The sequence below is a fragment of the Panthera tigris genome, chromosome A3 (genome assembly GCF_018350195.1).
Source record: "Panthera tigris isolate Pti1 chromosome A3, P.tigris_Pti1_mat1.1, whole genome shotgun sequence".
Lineage (NCBI taxonomy): Eukaryota > Metazoa > Chordata > Mammalia > Carnivora > Felidae > Panthera > Panthera tigris.
This window is the reverse complement of record NC_056662.1, coordinates 95,008,816-95,027,299: the sequence shown is the minus strand read 5'-3', so window position 1 is coordinate 95,027,299 and position 18,484 is coordinate 95,008,816. Positions and strand designations below refer to the sequence as shown.

Sequence of the window (18,484 nt, the reverse complement as noted above, 5' to 3'; positions counted from 1 at the left end):
ATAACCACCACGGACCTTCCAGAGAGTCCATGATCTCTATGTCCAGCTATAACCTCTGTTTCTATTTTCAACTGGTTACTCTTAGCTCCAAATATTAGAGTTTGCTTCCACATCTTACTCTTCCTTGCATTCCATTTACCCTAGATCAACCCATTCTATTGAAGTCCTCTTAAATTAAATCTCTGAAAAAGTACCATTTAAAAGATTTCAATCCAGGGCACCTGACTGGCTCAGTTGGAAGAGCATGTGGCTAGTGATCTCAGGGTTGTGAGCTCAAGGCCCATATTGGGTGTAGAGATTACTTAAAAATAAAATCTTAAAAAAATGTTCAATCCCACTACAAAACTCTTATTGTACCTGGCCTGCCCTATCCATCCCTAGTGTTAACAGAGTAAGTCCCCCCTGACAATATCTCACTTGGGCAGATGTGGTAGCCTTCCAACTGTTCTCCTTCCTTCCAGTATCCATTTCCCTGCCCTTCACGTTCAAGGACGTCACTTCCTTCTTCCTGCATTCTGGAAATCATAATCCAAAACAAAAGTCTTACCAGTCTCAGGGCACCCGGGTGGCTCAGTCAGTTCAACATCCAGCTCTTGATTTGGGCTCTGGTCATGATCTCACAGTTCCTGAGATCAAGCCCCATGTCGGGCTCTGTGCTGACAGTACAGAGCCTGTTTGGGATTCTCTCCCTCTCTCCCTTTCTCTCTGTCCTTCTCTCCCCACCCCTCTCTCTCTCAAAATAAAATAAGTAAACATTAAAAAACAAAAACAAAAAAAGTCTTCCCCATCTGGCTAACACTCCAGTCTCATGTCTTCTCACGCCTGTGCTCCAGATATCCTATGAATCTCAGAAACCCTTATGTTTTTTATTTTGTTCCCCCACCACACACACAGATTTTGCCTACTAATTGGAGTGGCCTCCATCCTTTCATCTAGTCAACTCTTCCTCCTTTTTCCTAGCTCCTCTGGGTGGCCCTGCTCAACTAGTTTGACAAATCTCTCCAACCACCGCTCTTGTTTACATCTTTGCCACAGCATGAATCATATTGCTTTGCTACCCATCACCTACACTCCAGATCTGAGAACACCAGAAGCAGGGACTATATTTTATCAAATTCTGTGCTTCATCAGCTAAACCTCCATTTGACTTAAACTAAGAAAAACAAATACAAACAGCAATAGACATTTATGTTAAGTAATTAAAAGGCATTCTTGGGGCGCCTGCATGGCTCAGTGGGTTAAACGTCCAACTTTTGATTTCAGCTCAGGTCATGGTCTCACGGTTGGTGATACTGAGCCCTGCAACAGGCTCTATGCTGACAGCATGTAATCTGCTTGGGATTCTCTCTCTCCCTGTCTCTCTGCCTCTCTCTCTCAAAATAAATAATTTTTTAAAAAAGGCATTCTTAAGATATCTATGGGAGACTAAGAAGTGGTTCCAGGAATAAAGACATAAATACATCTAACTGGGCAGGTAAATTTACCACAGAAGTTTCATTGCTTATGGATGGTGGGGGATTTCCTACACAAAATAGATCTTTAAGAATGTCATGTATAAACGGCATTAATCTGTATAAATTCAAGTCCAAAAGTTGGGTTAATATATTGTGCCTATATGTGAATGTAACATAAAGGTTATTTATATTTAGCTCAGATTCCATTGGCTGCTGATTAGTCAAGAATTTGAACCAGCCCATAAGCTCTATTTAACCAAGAATCTCTGTGAATCCAGAACTGTGCCAGACCACATTAAGAAGAGTGTGTGCATGTGTACCAGTGCTATGTGGTCATTTCTATGCTCTTTATATATGGTCTCTCATATCTGATCTTCTTCCACACCTTTAGAGGTAGATATTAGAGGGTCCTAAAAGCAGGAACATAATAAGTCTGATCTTAGAGAACTTCATTTTATCAGCAAGGACAAAATTAGCAACATCTAGAAAATTCTATAAAACAAGATAATTAAATGTCAAGATGTATCAGAGACAGAACTTACTACAGAATTAAATTGCTTTCTTTATTTGTGGCTAGGATGAGGAAGTAAGACTTGCTAATACCAAGCAGAAGAACTATGTTGTCCACCTATCTTCATAAATTCTTGGGACCTGAAAAAAAAAAAAAAACAAGTTCTTGCACCTGTGTCCTACTGTAGGGCTTAAAATACAAACCTCAGAATCACTCCTTGGTATGGTGAGAGCCAAGTTAAAGTCAGATGTTCCTGTGGACTGCAATTAAATAGATGTTTCCAAAGCTGTCTTGGCACATTGGTCTGGTGTTAATAGATGTCCTAAATAATTGGGTGAAACCAAGAAAAACAAGACTTCTTGCGATTGAAATAAATAGTGTATTCTGAATCTCAAAAAACATAGCACAGTCTGGTGCATTTCGAAAATATATTTAAATATTCTTATCTCAACAGAGCATGTTAAGTAACACTGCATTAAACTATTTTCAGACATTAACACGCTTGTGAAAATGATTTGTCTGGCCAGCTACTTAATAAGGTGTGAGAATGAAATGCTTGTGAACTCCCAGAAGGAACACTGAAGACCCCAAAGCCCAACTTTCCATCTGAAGTGGGAATGGACTCTACAGGAAGGAGTGAAGAAATGAGAATGGGAAGGATGGATTGTTCCAAACCACAAAGAACAGATTCACATAGGGATCTCAGCCAGTGCCCGACTCAGATGAAGGAGAGGGGACTAAAAGATGTTTCTGTTTGTGGTATGGTGAAGTCTCTGAAGGAGAAGAGAAGGCAGCAAAAGCACTATTGAGGATGAAATGTTCGCCACCTTGTCAGAGGGACAATTTGGCATTACGTACGGGAAGTCTTTTAAAAGTCCCCACTCTTTGATCACCAATTTTAGAATTAAAATTTAAGGACACAGTTGTCCAAACAAGCAAAGGAATATGTCCTAGTCCATTCAGGCTGCTATATAACAAACTACCATAGACAGAGTAGCTTTAACAATGAACATTCATTTCTCACAGTGTGGAGGTTTGGAAGTCTAAAATCAAGGCGTGTGCAGATTTGGTGTCTGGTGAGAGCCTGCTTCCTAGTTCACAGATAACCATCTCACTGTCCTCACATGGCAGAAGGGGACAGAGAGCTCTCTGGGGTCTCTTTTAGCAGGGCACTAATTCCATTCATGAGGGTTCCACCCTCATGACCTAATCACCTCTCACATCTACCTCCAAATAGCATTAGATCTGGGATTGGGATTCAATATTTGAACTTTAGGGGGATACAACATTCGATCTATAGCAGTCTATGTACATGGATGTTCATTAGGGCCATTTTATAATAAAAGCAAACAAAAACATAAAATATATTATATAAAACTAACATGTCCATGAGAAATACATGCAGATTAGTAGTGACAGGAAAACGGAGGAGTGAAGTAAGCTGGAAGACGCCTAAAGCTGGCACATACAAAGGCTATATACTTCTTGCTGCACCAATGATAAAACTAAGCCTTATTAAGAGTCCTACTAAGTGCTAGGTGCCAATAGGCACAGACTTTGCCTTCTATGTGTTTGTAGGAGATAGAACAGATTTAGAAGGGGGTTTTGTCCAAAGTCTACCAACAATCATGAGCAATCAATTAACATCACTGACCCTTCAATTCCTCAGTTATAAAACTAGGGATTCAGTGACCCCTGGGTTCCTTCTTCAGGTTAGAATTTGTGAGTGCTTCAATAGAAAGCTTCTCAAAATTTAATATTAGCCCACAGCCAATGGTAAAATGCAGATGTGATGCAGTGGGGCTAGGAAGACACCTGATTCTACGTGTCTAATGTGCTCCAAGGCTACGAGTCCTCCAGGGGCTTACACTTTTGAGTTGCAAGATACCAATGTACATGGTGTCACTGAATTTAAAATAGCCATCCTTAGTCCTATTTCACTGATAATAGAGCGACCTGTGTGGGATCAAATGGGCAGAAAATGGCAAAGCAAGGACCCCAGTGGAGATCTTTTTACTCTAGTCTCCAAGATGTTTAATGTCCCATTCAATTCTAAAATACTGTAGTTAGAGGGGCGCCTGGGTGGCTCAGTTGGTTGGGCATCCGACTTCGGCTCAGGTCATGATCTCGCGGTCCGTGAGTTCGAGCCCCGCGTCGGGCTCCGTGCTGACAGCTCGGAGCCTGGAGCCTGTTTCAGGTTCTGTATCTCCCTCTCTCTGACCCTCCCCCATTCATGCTCTGTCTCTCTCAAAAATAAACAAAGGTTAAAATACTGTAGTTAGAAATCACTGCCACACTTATATAAAGGGAACAGGACCAGGCACAGGGTTGGTAAGGACAAGCTGCTAATGGAGCTCAGAAGAATGAAAGATCTCTTTACAAGGGGATCTGTGAAGAAGCCATAGAAGAAATTTCACAGCAACCTTGAAGGACAGCTAGAATGAAGGTAGAGGAGATGGAGAGAGGATACAGCAGTTCAGTATAATAGGACATGATTAGAACATATGGCGGTGCAGAGGGAACCTGCAGAGAGGGGCCCTGCATAGCACAACAGGTCTCTTGAATTAAGCCAGGTATTTATTACAAGAGTCAAAGATTACTCTCAAGCGTTAGACCTTAGGGACTAGAAGAACATAGCAAGTTCAGATTATCACAATGGTATTGGAAGCCCTTTACCAACTTTTTCTTCTTCCAACACCACAGAGATTCCATTTGTCTCTGTCTACCTTCTTACCCCCAGTGCAAAGAAACTGACCCAATCAAAAATATTTAAGCACTCCAGTTCCCATCCTTATACTTACACTTTTATAATTCTACCCCTCCTGTCAGTGCACCTATATCTCAAGTCCATAAACTCCTTCATAAGCTTTACTTCCATCCAATGAAGACTTTAAGCACTGGCCCCACTGTGACCTCTCAGTTCTTGTCATTTGTATCTTCTAGAGACATTTACTCTCAAGCACTGGGAAATGTATAAATATTGGCAAAGTTCCTCAGTGTCTGCTTCTCCTACTCACCTAAAGCTCCTGGAGGAAAGCACTGAGTCAAAACATTTCTTGGGTTTACCCCCATAACTCATACCATGTACTGAACATGGTAGTTATTTCCTTAGTTCTGTCTGTACTACTACCTGGTTTTAAGAGGAAGACAAAGTTGGATGAGAAAAAATTACCTCCCCTCTTTAATTTGTTTCTCCTAAGTAGATCTCCTGAGAGAAGCCTTACAGCCCTCACCCTTTGGTCCCACATCCATCTTCAGAGGCATTTTGTAAAATGCCAGCTCTACACTGTATACCTACAGAAACAACAGAGTTAATTCTCTCCTTCTGAAATTATGACTCCCACCTTCCTCCCCTTCCTCTAAATGTTTCCTTTTAAAGAAAAGCTATGGTTCACTGCTACTGAAAATTAAAGACAACAGCATAAAGATCAAGGTCCGAGCTGGTGCAGACGATGACAGAACATTAAAATCACTGCTGAAATTTTTCTTGTCTTGAACACTGCCCAAGACTACTAATGGAAAGCCAATCCCCAGGATGCATGCTCACTTTAGACATTCTCCACTTGCACCTCTTGATTCACAAACGATTTTGACTACAGTGAACAAACTGGAGGTGACCTTCAGTTGAGATGAAACGGGAAAGACATATCCCTTCAAAACTGTTTGATTACCCCACATACACACTCGCCAGCCCCCCATCACAACACAAAGTACCAAGAAAAAGCAGGAGGGTTTATTATGCAAAGGTTCATTTGTAAGGGTTAGAAGGGGAGAAACTGATCACCTCTTACTCTTCCAAGCTATATTCTGGCCCCTCCAGCTGTATCAAGCTTGCTTTGCTACAGATTGTGTTTTGGCAATCAGATCGTATCCCAGCATTCCTTCCACTTTCTGAATCTACATTTTCAAGATTCTTATCCTTTCTTACTTCAGTTCTCAGTCACATGTTGGCATGATGTCTTGGGGCAATTTTCTTGATGCCTGACTACTGCACCATGGTGGTTTGGCAAAACAGGCATAAGCTCATTCCCCATACAAACATGAAAAATGTTAAAGATGTTTTTAAAGCATGTAAAGTATCTCTCATCAGCATCCAACACTGAAGGAGAAGACATTTGCCAACAGAAACCTGTGGTTAGCCAGACTAATCAAGTATACACTATAGCCACATTATACCCTGAATCAGATGATCTCATGAGACAGGTAAAGAGATATGAAAGATCAAACATGAGAAAAGAAAGAACTTTAGGTGAATTCTTTTCTCTTTTTACTTTTTAGTGTGTTGGACCCTAAAAAGCATGGAGTTAAAACTGGTGAAAAACAGCCTATATCAACTTGCTTGTGGTGACTCAAAAGTTGTCGTTTCTCAACTCAACTTTGCTGAAACACTTGATTCATGTTGTTCTTATTTAACCTAATTTGCATTGATTTAATCAGTGCTGGTATGCTTTAAATACATAATAAATTGGGATTCTGCAACTTAGATGACTTAGAATAGCTAAATTTCAATAAAGCTCATTTCAATCTGTTAATGTATACAGTTCTGCCAAGGGGTTTAAAAGCACAGAAAAGATGCAAACTTGCCACATTAGAGGTGGGAAAGGTTTAAAGATACCATCCAGATGAAATGATTTGCAGGATAATAATATGAAAAGCAATACACACACACACACACACACACACACACACACACACATCTTAATTACAACCTAGACATTTCTTCTATGTTTTGAGTAGCATACTTAGAAGAAAATTCACATATAAATGCAGGGAATTTAATTTTATTCTCTTTCCTCCTTGGCAACACTCAACTCTTTTCTGCCTCTCTGTACCAGCTCTACAAATCAAGTGACATCCAAAGTGGGACCTCTTCTTGCCCATTTGGCAGGCTCCATCACCACCTTGCCAAGCCGCCTGCATTAGTAGGATTTTCTTCCTAGCAGCCATGGGGATTGGGTGGCTTATACTCAGCGCTTGCTGAATGGTTGGCTAGTGTTTACTCCTGCCTGCCCCCGCCTCCCCCACCACCCTTTAGAGTTTATGGCTCAATCAGCCAGCCTGCTGTCAGGAATAATTGTACTGGCAAGAGGTGAAAACACTTGATGGTGAAATTGTTTGTCTGTTCAAGTGTTCTGCAGTACCTTGCATGTACAAGGGTGAAACCTGAAGGTATGGAGTCCACAGTCAGGCAGGAGACAAGAGGGACGAAGAGGCAACCATCAAGGATGGCAAAGGAAGAACACTACTTTGGTGTGGGATGGCAAAAAAAAAAAAAAAAACCCATCTGTGTGGGTAACAAGCTGTGAGACTTCAGGCAACTGCCTGATGTCTCTGTGCCTCAGTTTCATCTTGTGCAAAATTCAGGGGCTTGATTTTCTAATGTCTCTTCTAGCTCCTAAGACAACATGTGATGCTTAGGACATCTCACCTTTGTTTTCCTTCCAATAATGATACATCTCAGAAATGAATACCCAGGGCACAGCTCGGATTAATACAAAATGTAATGATTCGTGCCCCTGTTCATATGACTTTTCCTGGAGTACGCCAGTCTTTGGTGACTTTGATTCCACTGGCAAGTGCTTTCAGCTTGAGTGATAAAGCACAACCCAGTACTCGTCCAAAGTCAATTCAACTTGGGAGCTTTGGTAATTCACCTCATTCTTAATCATAGTGAGTACCAGTACAGATAATGCCCACTCACTTTCCATCCCTGACAGGCAGAAATGATAGAATTTCAAAGGAGGAGATGGACATTCACATTTGATTTCCCCTATCCTTGGGCATCTCTGCCAGGAAGATAGGCTTGCCCACACTCAGTTCCAGAAAAGTTTCCCTCTGCCATCTCTGAGGACTTTTTTTTTTTTTTTAACATGACCAACAGGTTCCTGACAATAGACATATAGACCCTCTCCAGGTAGAAGCCAGTTGGAACAAGAGAGAGAGAGAGAGAGAGAGAGAGAGAGAGAGCGCTTATTATGAGAACCCCAGCTACAGATGACTGTGAGTGGAAATAACCAGGCAAAGACTTCTCTTCCTAGTTAGGAGAGACAATTTAGCTACAGTCTGAAAGTTTAATTAGGGGTGCGTGATGGAGGGGGATAGGCTTCATTATGGTTTAAACTACCCCTTCTCTGCCTATTCTCTAGTATATTCTCCTGGAGTGCTACAGGGTGCTGTAATCACCATGTGCAGCATGTTAGGGCCAGCCCTCCTGAGTGTCATACAGCAGAATCTTTCTAATCCACCTGGGACCTTACAGACATCCTTGGAGAATGGTGAAGTCCTGGTAGGATTTCACGCAAGACTCCGTGCACACAGACATATGCTTCTAGCACACTGGGTCTCATACCACCAAAACGGGATGGCTTCCCAGAACCAGTGGATTTGGAAAGCTTTTCCCCATCCACCACTAAAAAGGGCTGGCTGACTGCAGAACTCCAGTGCCTGTAAGGAAAGGAGGAAAAAAAAAAAATCTTAGCCAAGCCCCCACAATCACTGCTTTACTCTATCTTCTCTCAAGTTGTTTTTCTGAAGCAAAGGACCAAATGTTGATTTCTCTACAGATTCCTACGTGTCTCTTACACGTAGACAGCTTTAAAGGGGGAGGGGGAGCGTCCCCAAAAGGGAAGGGGGAGAGAACAGAATATTACAGTTTCCTGCCTGGAAATACCTTGTCGTTGATGATGCTACCCCATACCTCCATCCCCTCTCCCCCTTTTTTTGAAATACGGACCCCCCAAAAAAACTGAAAGTGTTTTCCGTTTCATCAAAGAACATATATTACTTCAGTGGCTCGGTAAAATGTTTGGTTTTGTGCCCACCCCTTTTCAATCTGCCCATGTCTGAGGTGCTCCGGGAAGACGCACAATCGTGAGCAGCTTACGACACTCAGTGAGCAGTAGGTGCCTGTGCAAGCTCGCGCCGCACACAGCCTGGCGGAGGGAAGGAGCTCGGGCGCCGCTCCCCGCTCCCCGCCCGCACCACCCCGCCGCCCGCAAAGCATGAGCGAGCCCGCTCTCCGCAGCCGCCCCGGGCGCGAATGGCAGGAGGTCTCCGCGGAGTAAAAGGTGGCACCGGTCAGTGGTCCTTTCCAATGACGGACATTAACCAGACTACCAAATCCAGGGGAGTCGTGAGCCCCGAGTTTGGAGTTTTTTTTTTTTTTTTTTTTTTTTTTTTTTTCCCCACAACGTCACAGTCCGAACTGCAGAGGGAAAGGACAGCGGCAGGAAGGCGAAGCCCGGCGCCGGCACGTAGTTGGGAAACTTGCGGGTCCTAGAAGTCGCCTCCCCGCCTCGCCAGCCGCCCTTGCAGCCCAGAGCCGAGCAGCAAAGTGAGACATTGTGCGCCTGCCAGATCCGCCGGCCGCGGACCGGGGCTGCCTCGGAAACACAGAGGGGTCTTCTCTCGCCCTGCATATAATTAGCCTGCACACAAAGGGAGCAGCTGAATGGAGGTTGTCACTCTCTGGAAAAGGGTGGGTAAGACACTTTTTAATTAAATTCTTTCCCGAAGATTTTTTTTTTTCCTCCCTTTTCTTTGCTGCAGCATCTAACATGGACCAAATCACCGTCTCTTTGATCTTTCCGTGGCTGTGAACTTTCTATGCTGCCCAGCTTTCTGCATGCTTAGAGGTGAACGTGTGGCTTTGGGGAGGGGGGTCCTTCTTTATTTCAATATATTTATTTGATTTTGCCCTTTTCTCCCCCTCCCCCCGCTCCCCCTCCCTTGGAATAAAATATGATGTAGATTTCTGACCGAGCGCTTCCAATGGACATTCTCCAGCCTCTCTGGAAAGATTCTCGCTAATGGATTTCCTGCTGCTCGGTCTCTGTCTATACTGGCTGCTGAGGAGGCCCTCGGGGGTGGTCTTGTGTCTGCTGGGGGCCTGCTTTCAGATGCTGCCCGCCGCCCCCAGCGGGTGCCCGCAGCTGTGCCGGTGCGAGGGGCGGCTGCTGTACTGCGAGGCGCTCAACCTCACCGAGGCGCCCCACAACCTGTCCGGCCTGCTGGGCTTGTCCCTGCGCTACAACAGCCTCTCGGAGCTGCGCGCCGGCCAGTTCACGGGGTTAATGCAGCTCACGTGGCTCTATCTGGATCACAATCACATCTGCTCGGTGCAGGGGGACGCCTTTCAGAAACTGCGCCGAGTTAAGGAACTCACACTGAGTTCCAACCAGATCACCCAACTGGCCAACACCACCTTCCGGCCCATGCCCAACCTGCGCAGCGTGGACCTCTCGTACAACAAGCTGCAGGCTCTGGCGCCCGACCTCTTCCATGGGCTGCGGAAGCTCACCACGCTTCACATGCGGTCCAACGCTATCCAGTTCGTGCCGGTGCGCATCTTCCAGGACTGCCGCAGCCTCAAGTTTCTTGACATCGGATACAATCAGCTCAAGAGTCTGGCGCGCAACTCTTTCGCCGGCTTGTTCAAGCTCACTGAGCTGCACCTGGAGCACAACGACTTGGTCAAGGTGAACTTCGCCCACTTCCCGCGCCTCATCTCCTTGCATTCCCTCTGCCTGAAGAGGAACAAGGTGGCCATTGTGGTTAGCTCGCTGGACTGGGTTTGGAACCTGGAGAAAATGGACCTGTCGGGCAACGAGATCGAGTATATGGAGCCCCATGTGTTCGAGACCGTGCCGCACCTGCAGTCTCTGCAGCTGGACTCCAACCGCCTCACCTACATCGAGCCCCGGATCCTCAACTCCTGGAAATCGCTGACGAGCATCACCCTGGCCGGGAACCTGTGGGACTGCGGGCGCAACGTGTGCGCCCTGGCCTCGTGGCTCAGCAGCTTCCAGGGGCGCTACGATGGCAACTTGCAGTGCGCCAGCCCCGAGTACGCGCAGGGCGAGGACGTCCTAGACGCCGTGTACGCCTTCCACCTGTGCGAGGATGGGGCCGACCCCACGAGCGGCCACCTGCTCTCGGCCGTCACCAACCACAGTGACCTCGGGCTCCCGGGCAGCCCGGCCACCACGCTCGCTGACGGCAGGGAGGGGCAGCTCGACGGCACGCACGAGCCGGCTACTGTGGCTCTCCCAGGCGGCGAGCATGCCGAGAACGCCGTGCAGATCCACAAGGTGGTCACAGGCACCATGGCCCTCATCTTCTCTTTCCTCATCGTGGTCCTGGTGCTCTATGTCTCCTGGAAGTGTTTCCCAGCTAGCCTCAGGCAGCTCAGACAGTGCTTTGTCACGCAGCGCAGGAAGCAAAAGCAGAAACAGACCATGCATCAGATGGCTGCCATGTCTGCCCAGGAATACTACGTTGATTACAAACCGAACCACATTGAGGGAGCCCTGGTGATCATCAATGAGTACGGATCCTGTACCTGCCACCAGCAGCCCGCAAGGGAATGCGAGGTGTGATTTTCCCAGTGGCTCTCAACCCGTGCGCTACCAAATACGCCTGGGCGGCCGGGGCGGCCGGCCAGCGCCAGGCTGGGGTCTCCTTGTCTGTGCTCTGATATGCTCCTTGACTGAAACTGTAAGGGGATATCTCCCAGAGACTTGACATTTTAGCTTTATTGTGTCTTAAAAACAAAAACGAAATAAAACACAACAAAAACCCTGCCCCACAACCTTCAGGACAGTCAATCTTAAATTTCATATGAGAACTCCTTCCTTCCTTTGAAGATCTGTCCATATTCAGGAATCTGAGAGTGTAAAAAAGGTACCAATCATTGATTTTTTTTTTTTTTGTAAACTAAAATGTTTAAAATAAAATAGCATTTACAGTTTTTACAGACTGGTGTAATCTAAATGAATTGTTACCTGTGTTAAAAGAGAAGGGAGAGTTACCATGTCCTTCCCTGGGGGTGGGGGGTGGGGGAGGGGGCTGGGGGGTCCAGCGGCCAGAGGAAAAATCCAGAAATTGCGGAGTATAGTGGTCAGGCTCAATTTGAAATATTAAGAGGAACAAATAAAGCTCATCAGGTTGATTTATCCCCACATGACTAAAGACTGAGGGGAAAAAGCAAGACCTTTCACATTATCTTTAGGAGAGAGCAATGCAATCACTGTAACGCAAGTGAAAGGAGGGGGCGCTGAGGACTGAGCATCACTGCCTAGCCTTTAAGGCAGAGATCGTTACAAATAGCTTTTAAAAGGCAGTGCCAGACAGTTTGTCCTATGAGCAAGAAACGTTTTTGCACTTAATACAACCATCTTTCAAATCGGTTCAAAATCTCACCCACTAATGCCACTGGCTCGTACTTCTTCTGTGCCTTTGATTCACCAGAGTTGGTAGCATTTGTGCCCTTTTCTGTACTCTCCCAAGTGAAAGAAAGAGCCCCTCAGCTCCTGCTCACTCCGACCTGATTGAGGGGAATAAGGCAGAATCCAAATGTTGGCGGATGAAAGCTGTGCTTTCTGGAGCACATTGCGAAGACTGCAGCAAGCTTAGGCTCCGAGCAGTGAGAGCACACTCCTAGTTACTATGGGGAACAGTGAGAAAAATCCTACCTCAGGTTGAATGACTACTGGGTAATGACTTCTGGCAGGAGACTTTAGGGACAGACTTTAGAAGCAGTGGGGATGGGGTAGGATCGGGGAAGATCACCATTTGACCCTGTGTTCCAATATTACTGAGATGGGAATAATTTGTTAGCCCAGAACAGAAAAGCTGCCTTGTTTTCAGCTTGCCCTTTTTTATAATGCCTGCTTTCCCAGTGTTGTTTTACTTTTTTGTGTGTTGGGATCAATGATTGCCTCTCCCCAGCCTTCACAGGTTTCCAGGTCCATCATTGAGGTGCAGATTGTTTACTGGACTAAATTAAACAGTGGTAGCAGTAGGTGGGTGTGGGGATGGGAAAGAGGAGGAGTACGGTGTATTGCATGGGAGGGGTCTTTCACTCGCTAGCACTTTAAGCAATTGTATGATGGAAATAAACTGTCATGGAGAGCAGATGGTGAATACTGAACCAACACCCATGCCCAGAAGTCTTTTTCAAACTCAGGTGCTCACCCCTCTGAAAGATCCTACAGCCAGGCATCTTTCCTTTTTTCCTTTTTTTTTTTAAGAGAGACATCCAAATAGTAGGGAGAGGGATGGGGAAAACAGACACACCACCACCTCCCAAATGCAAATGCCTCTAGCCACCTACCTAAAAAGGCAAAATCTGCTGTTTGAAATGCATAATGTCATCACCAGGAGGTTTACTTAAGCTGAGGATTAGTGATAGGTTTCTCTTCTACCTATGGAGAAATCCATGTTCCTAACAATACTGCATGTAAGAGGCCCTTTGGAGAGAAATACTTTGCAAATGTCTCTAATGTGTTAAACCTTGAGAGTTTAACATCTCTTTCCCTCTCCCTCTCCCTCCTCCCCCTCCCCTCTCCCAGCTCATTCTTCCTGAAGGAAACTTCATCTTCTTTGTTTCTAATTAAAACATGATATAATAACATACACTGTGCTTGTACCACTTATTTAGGCTAGAAGAGAGGGGCTTTATTTGCTAACTTTGAGGAGAAGCTTTTAGAATGAGCCTAAGCATGACAATTTGGAGCTGCCGTTTTAAACAGCGTATCACTAGGCAGGGGGGCAGGGGGAGCAGGAACTTAGGGATCACTTAGGGATGTGCCATCTATAATTAAACTCCAATAAAAAGACCTCCTCTAGAAGACAACATACCTTTTTTTGGGGGGAGGATGTATCCCAAATTGTGGCGACTGAAGAAAAGTTCCTTGGACTCCATTGGTTTAATCTCATAGGAAGGCTACTGGAATTTAGTACCAAAAGGTACTTCTGGCTCAGTGCATTAAAGGCTGTGTTGGTGTGCTTACAGCTATAGGGAAAGCTTCCAAAGGCAAATCCTTTCTGGGAAACATCAGAACCACAGCCGCCCACCCATGGAAATATAGATATTAGAGACTGTAGAGTTTATCGCTTATACCCAAGACTATTTTTTTCTTTCATTTTTTCTTTTTTTCAACGTGGCCATAAGAAAGAGCCAGAGAATAATTGTGCTTTGTTTTATGCTGCTGGCACCCCTGCCCCCCATATGACTAAACATCACATGTGTAGATCTTAAGTCCATGTAAATGTAATGAAAGATCACTGTCAAGAGGAATCTTCAGTCTGCTGACTGGAGAGCAAATGCTGGCCACAGAAAGCTGTGTTCTTACTCTGTGTGTCTGTATATCTCTGTGTTGTGTGTCTTTGTAGAAGATATGTTTTCTACACAAACAGGAATTTAGCTCACACCATTTTATTCTCACGCACCTCTTGCTTTGAAGAAGGGCTGGGGAAGGGGAAAGCCAAGAATAAGGGGGATCAGTAGTTTTAACTAAGGTTTTGTGACACTTGAAATCTTTTCTTTCACAAATTAATTAATCTTTAAGCTTCAAGAAACTTGTTCTGACCCCTCTAAGCAAACTACTGAGCATTTAAAAGAGAATCTAATTTTTAAAGGTGTAACACCTTTTTTATGTGTTCTTCCCACAGAGGGTGCTAATATCATTATCCTGTGCTATCTGAAAAAAAAAAATTTAAGGCCACAATTCATGTCTCTTCCTGGTCATTGTGATGGATTAACCCCCTATTTGTAGTACCTTCCCCGATGATTAAAGTTCAGCCCTAGTAAAGAGGTTTTTCGAATATTTATACAGAAAAAAAAGGTCTTTTCTGATGACAGATGACACTCTCACACCAGTCTTACCCCTGGTAGTTTTTTAGGTTGTGCCAGAGGGAGCAGGTTAAGTAATACCCATCCTTTGGCCTTCATTTACAGAAAAAAACAGCCCTTGATGCTCAGACTTCAGCCAGGATGGTTGAGAACACCAGTCCCAGGCACAACTCACACTTCCAAGACTGCAAAGTTGCCGTCACAAAGAAAAGAGGACTCCAGTAAAAGGAAACCTTTTTTAAAATTCATTTTTTAAAAATATTCTCCCACGCTCCTCAAAGTATAAGAGTGCCTTACCTTTTCTCCCTGCCTGCAGGAAGGCAGACATTTGGTATGACTTAGCATCAACAACACATTTATGAGTATGTGTAGGTAATTAGAGGGCCAAATGCCACTTGTTATTCCTCTCAAGTTTCTTAAGCAACTGCACACAGATCACTGGAGGGCTTAGGGGCTGGCTGTGTTTTTGGGTTATATTAATCGACTTGTCATCAAGTTCAGTGCCTGTTCTATCTGGCATAGCCACTGGTGGGTCACGTATTCTAGTAAAATAAAAGGCATCAGATATCTCTCTCACAGACAGCATTATCAAAAGACTGGAATGTATATCTTTTTTTTTTTTTTTTGGAGAATGGGGAGTACAGTGTTTCTGGGTAGTCAAAATAAGCATCAATTATCTCCTCTAGGTAGGTGGTTATGTTGGTTGATTTGGGTTTTGTCATTGATGGAATGACAAATAACAAGGAGTTAGCTGGAAAATGACTCTGAAGCAGGGTCCTGAAATAGATTTTCAGAGAAGTTTAGGGACACACACTCACACACATTTTGCACGCATAACACAGATATAACCAGGCATACAGATATATTGCCATATTTATATAACTACATATACAGTCACACACATGATGACATTACATAACTTCTTTCAGCATCAATTACCCTCCTACTTTCTCCTTCCATGAGCAAACTGTTACTCAAGAAAGAACCTGGTAAAATCAATCACAATTAAAATGTAAAGGACTGACGGTATTTTCAGGCATTAGATAATGTGTTGGTAGATGCTTTGCAGCTGGGGGATCTGAGTGCCTCATACTGTAGGAGAGTATAAGCCTGCTACCTAATGGTAAGAGCCAGCAAACGGCAAGATACTCTTGTGAGAGTACCTTCCTAACCAATGAATTCCACCTCAGGGTTAGGAAACATATTTCTCCACCAAAAGTATTCTTCTCTGATTTTTTCCCCAGGGATCCAAGAGGCAAAATTCTTACTCCTGACTGGGCACAATCTTCTGGCCTTCCTCAGTGGACCCAGTTTTTGTAGGTCTTTGGTGTTTTGGTGCTCACAAGGCTAGGCACTATCTACTACACCCTTAAGGTTTAGTCAGAGATATAAACAAGATGGAGGGAATAAAATCTATTGAGTATGGGAGCCTTTACCTAGATTTCAATATGTGTGAGAGAGAGAGGGATGCTAACAACCTTACCCTTACATGAGGAACGTAAAGTTTAGAGACGTTAAGTGCTCTGTGCAAAGTCACCTGGCTAGTAATGGGGAGCACTGGTATTCAGTTTGGTAGCCTTTTTTGGCATGCCCTATTTCCTTTTCCCTTTAATAGTCACTCCCTCTGCTCCTCCACCCAGCAGAACCAAGGACTGGCACAGGACACATGCTCACGTATTCTTGTTGGATGGCATGGGTACAATGCTTGAGCCCAGGAATTTTCAGGATGACTTCACTTGCTCTGGCCTCTGTTAATTGGGTAATGTAGGACTCTACCAACAGAGGATACCTCTCCACAGGCCTCCAGAGGCAAAACTGCCCAGCTGCTCATCCAGTCCAACCTCTCACCACACAATGATAGACACAGAGAGACTAAGGTATGGGCCTCCAGGTATTACTGTCGGAGACTTGTTGAGATTTCTTTCCTGCTCATTAAAAGGACTATGTCTCTATGGTTGTCAACCAGGGGCAACTCTGGCATGCACTCAACAATTGGTAATGTCTGGAAACTTTTTTGTTTTCGTGCATGGTGGTGGGGCCTACTTGCGTCTCATGGGTGGTGGTCATGGATCCTGCTAAACATCCTACAATGCACAGGAAAGCCCCTTCACAAATAATTATTTGCTCTAAAATGCCAAGAGTGCTGAGGTTAAGAACCTCTGCCCCATGGTGTAAAGTAATGAGGTTGTCTACACCAGTGTGTTAGCTTGTGGCCGCCTTTCCGATGAGTTAAGTTTGGGTTCACCCAGATCTATTCTCTTTGAATCTTCCTCTCTCTTGCTAGAGAACTGAAAGTCTAAATTAAAACCCCTCAGGTTGGTTGCTAATCAGAGGACCTGTAGTTAGCACATGCTTCTCGGAGAACATATGGCAAAACTTAAATTAACTGGGACGAAACTTGTCAGAACCCTCAATTGACCCACTTTTTCTTAGCAATACCTCATTTAGGAAACAGGAGGAAAAAAATCAAGTTACCAGTGGATATTTACTTAACAAGAAGGAAAATGAGAAACATGATATTCCTTCCAGAAGATGTCCTGAAGTCTGAACAAACTGAGCTGACCTGCTTGGGCTTTCTCTTTCTCCAGCCAAGCCTGGAATGTCGCTGAGGTGGGATTGGGGTTCCCCTTTAAAAAAAATTCAATGTGCTTTGTCTAGTGAGTAGAGTGGATATATTGTTAATGAGGGAAATCACTGCAGACCTTAGAAACAGGACGGTCTAGAGATGCAGGCAGTGCAAAGTGAAGTGCATTTGGGGCCAGGCAAGGGACACAGGTGAATAAAGTTCATAGCCATGTGGCATTATGAGGGAATTGGAGAGTTCACTTAGAAACAAACCCATTCACATTGGACTGGCTCTAGTTAATCACAACACTTCAATAGGCCAGATCAAGCGAATGCTCTTGAAGTTCAGGGTCCAGAACTCAGGAGAGACACCTGGCCTTTAAACCTGGCTCTGTTACTCACATGTCGTGGGTTCATCTGGTAATCACCTTACTGTCACTTTGCCTTTAGGAGGATTCATGCTGGTATTCCCTAAGAACCCTTCCAGTTCTGGGCTTCTAGAATTTCTCAAGAATAAAACAGGAAACAAAAGTGGTTTCCCAGCTAGTGTCACTTAACCAGAAAATTAAAATCCCCCTGAACTCCCATTCCCCAGATATTCTGATTTATCAGGTTTCCTACATATGGATGAGAAAAGGTAGTTAAAAAATCACAGAGACAAGGACTTCAGAGAGGAGGTAGGGATGCTGGAAAACAGATGAGAAGGCACAGCCATGTGTGGGTGGGAAAATAGGGTTTTCAGAATGTGCAGTAAGAGATAAAAGGAAATCCTAGCAAGGACTCACACTCACCCACACGTGAGACCAGAGGCATAGGGATGTGCTCTGAAGCAGGCCCAACAAAAAACAAAACAAAACAAACAAAAACAAAACAAAAAACCCTGAAGAATGCCACTGGGTAGGGGTGGGGTAGGGTGGGGGCAGGAGCCATCGGGGAAGAAGTATGGAAAAATATTTGTACGAGTCTCCTAAAATAATTTACTATATTGTACATAGTTATAATTAATACTGGAGATCAGAGCCCTTTTGTAACATGAGAAGAGATGGGAGGCAAGGAAAGAGGGAGAGACTGAAATTTAGAAAAGTAACAGGCAAGGAGAGAAGAGGTTGGAGGGGGAGAAAGAGAGAAAGCAAGAGAGAAGGGAGTTTCAAGATTTGTGCTTTATATTGCTCAAATAATAATAAGTAGCTGTAATACACCAACTCGATTCCTTTTTAGTCATTTCTTTCTTTATTCTGGTCTATCACATTGGCTATTTTCTTCTTAATGTAATGTTGGGAAGCCATTCCTCCCCTACTTTATGAGAAAAAATAAGTCATT

General features: G+C 44.4%; 2 protein-coding genes across 14 annotated transcripts in view; one reads left to right on the top strand and one right to left on the bottom strand.

The window, feature by feature from the left end:
• Positions 1 to 18,484, bottom strand: part of CTNNA2 (catenin alpha 2) — a 1,097,491-nt gene that overhangs the window by 353,122 nt on the left and 725,885 nt on the right. The gene's annotated exons all lie outside the window — the stretch shown is intronic.
• On the top strand, positions 8,495 to 11,715 carry LRRTM1 (leucine rich repeat transmembrane neuronal 1). 4 transcript variants are annotated; one of them, XM_042981843.1, is made up of 3 exons: positions 8,495 to 9,298; positions 9,514 to 9,599; positions 9,715 to 11,715. In XM_042981843.1, exon 3 carries the CDS (start codon positions 9,774 to 9,776, stop codon positions 11,340 to 11,342), a length of 1,569 nt encoding a protein of 522 aa, XP_042837777.1. In that variant the 5' UTR covers positions 8,495 to 9,298; positions 9,514 to 9,599; positions 9,715 to 9,773; the 3' UTR covers positions 11,343 to 11,715. The 4 variants fall into 4 exon arrangements, with proteins under 4 accessions (XP_042837777.1, XP_042837779.1, XP_015393566.2 ...); XM_042981845.1 differs by lacking the exon at positions 9,514 to 9,599 and having other exon boundaries at positions 8,495 to 9,442; positions 9,751 to 11,715; XM_015538080.2 differs by lacking the exon at positions 9,514 to 9,599 and having other exon boundaries at positions 8,495 to 9,442.

Excerpts from the sequence above, each read along its gene's own strand:
- LRRTM1 (XM_042981843.1), top strand. The coding sequence starts at position 9,774 with ATGGATTTCCTGCTGCTCGGTCTCTGTCTATACTGGCTGCTGAGGAGG.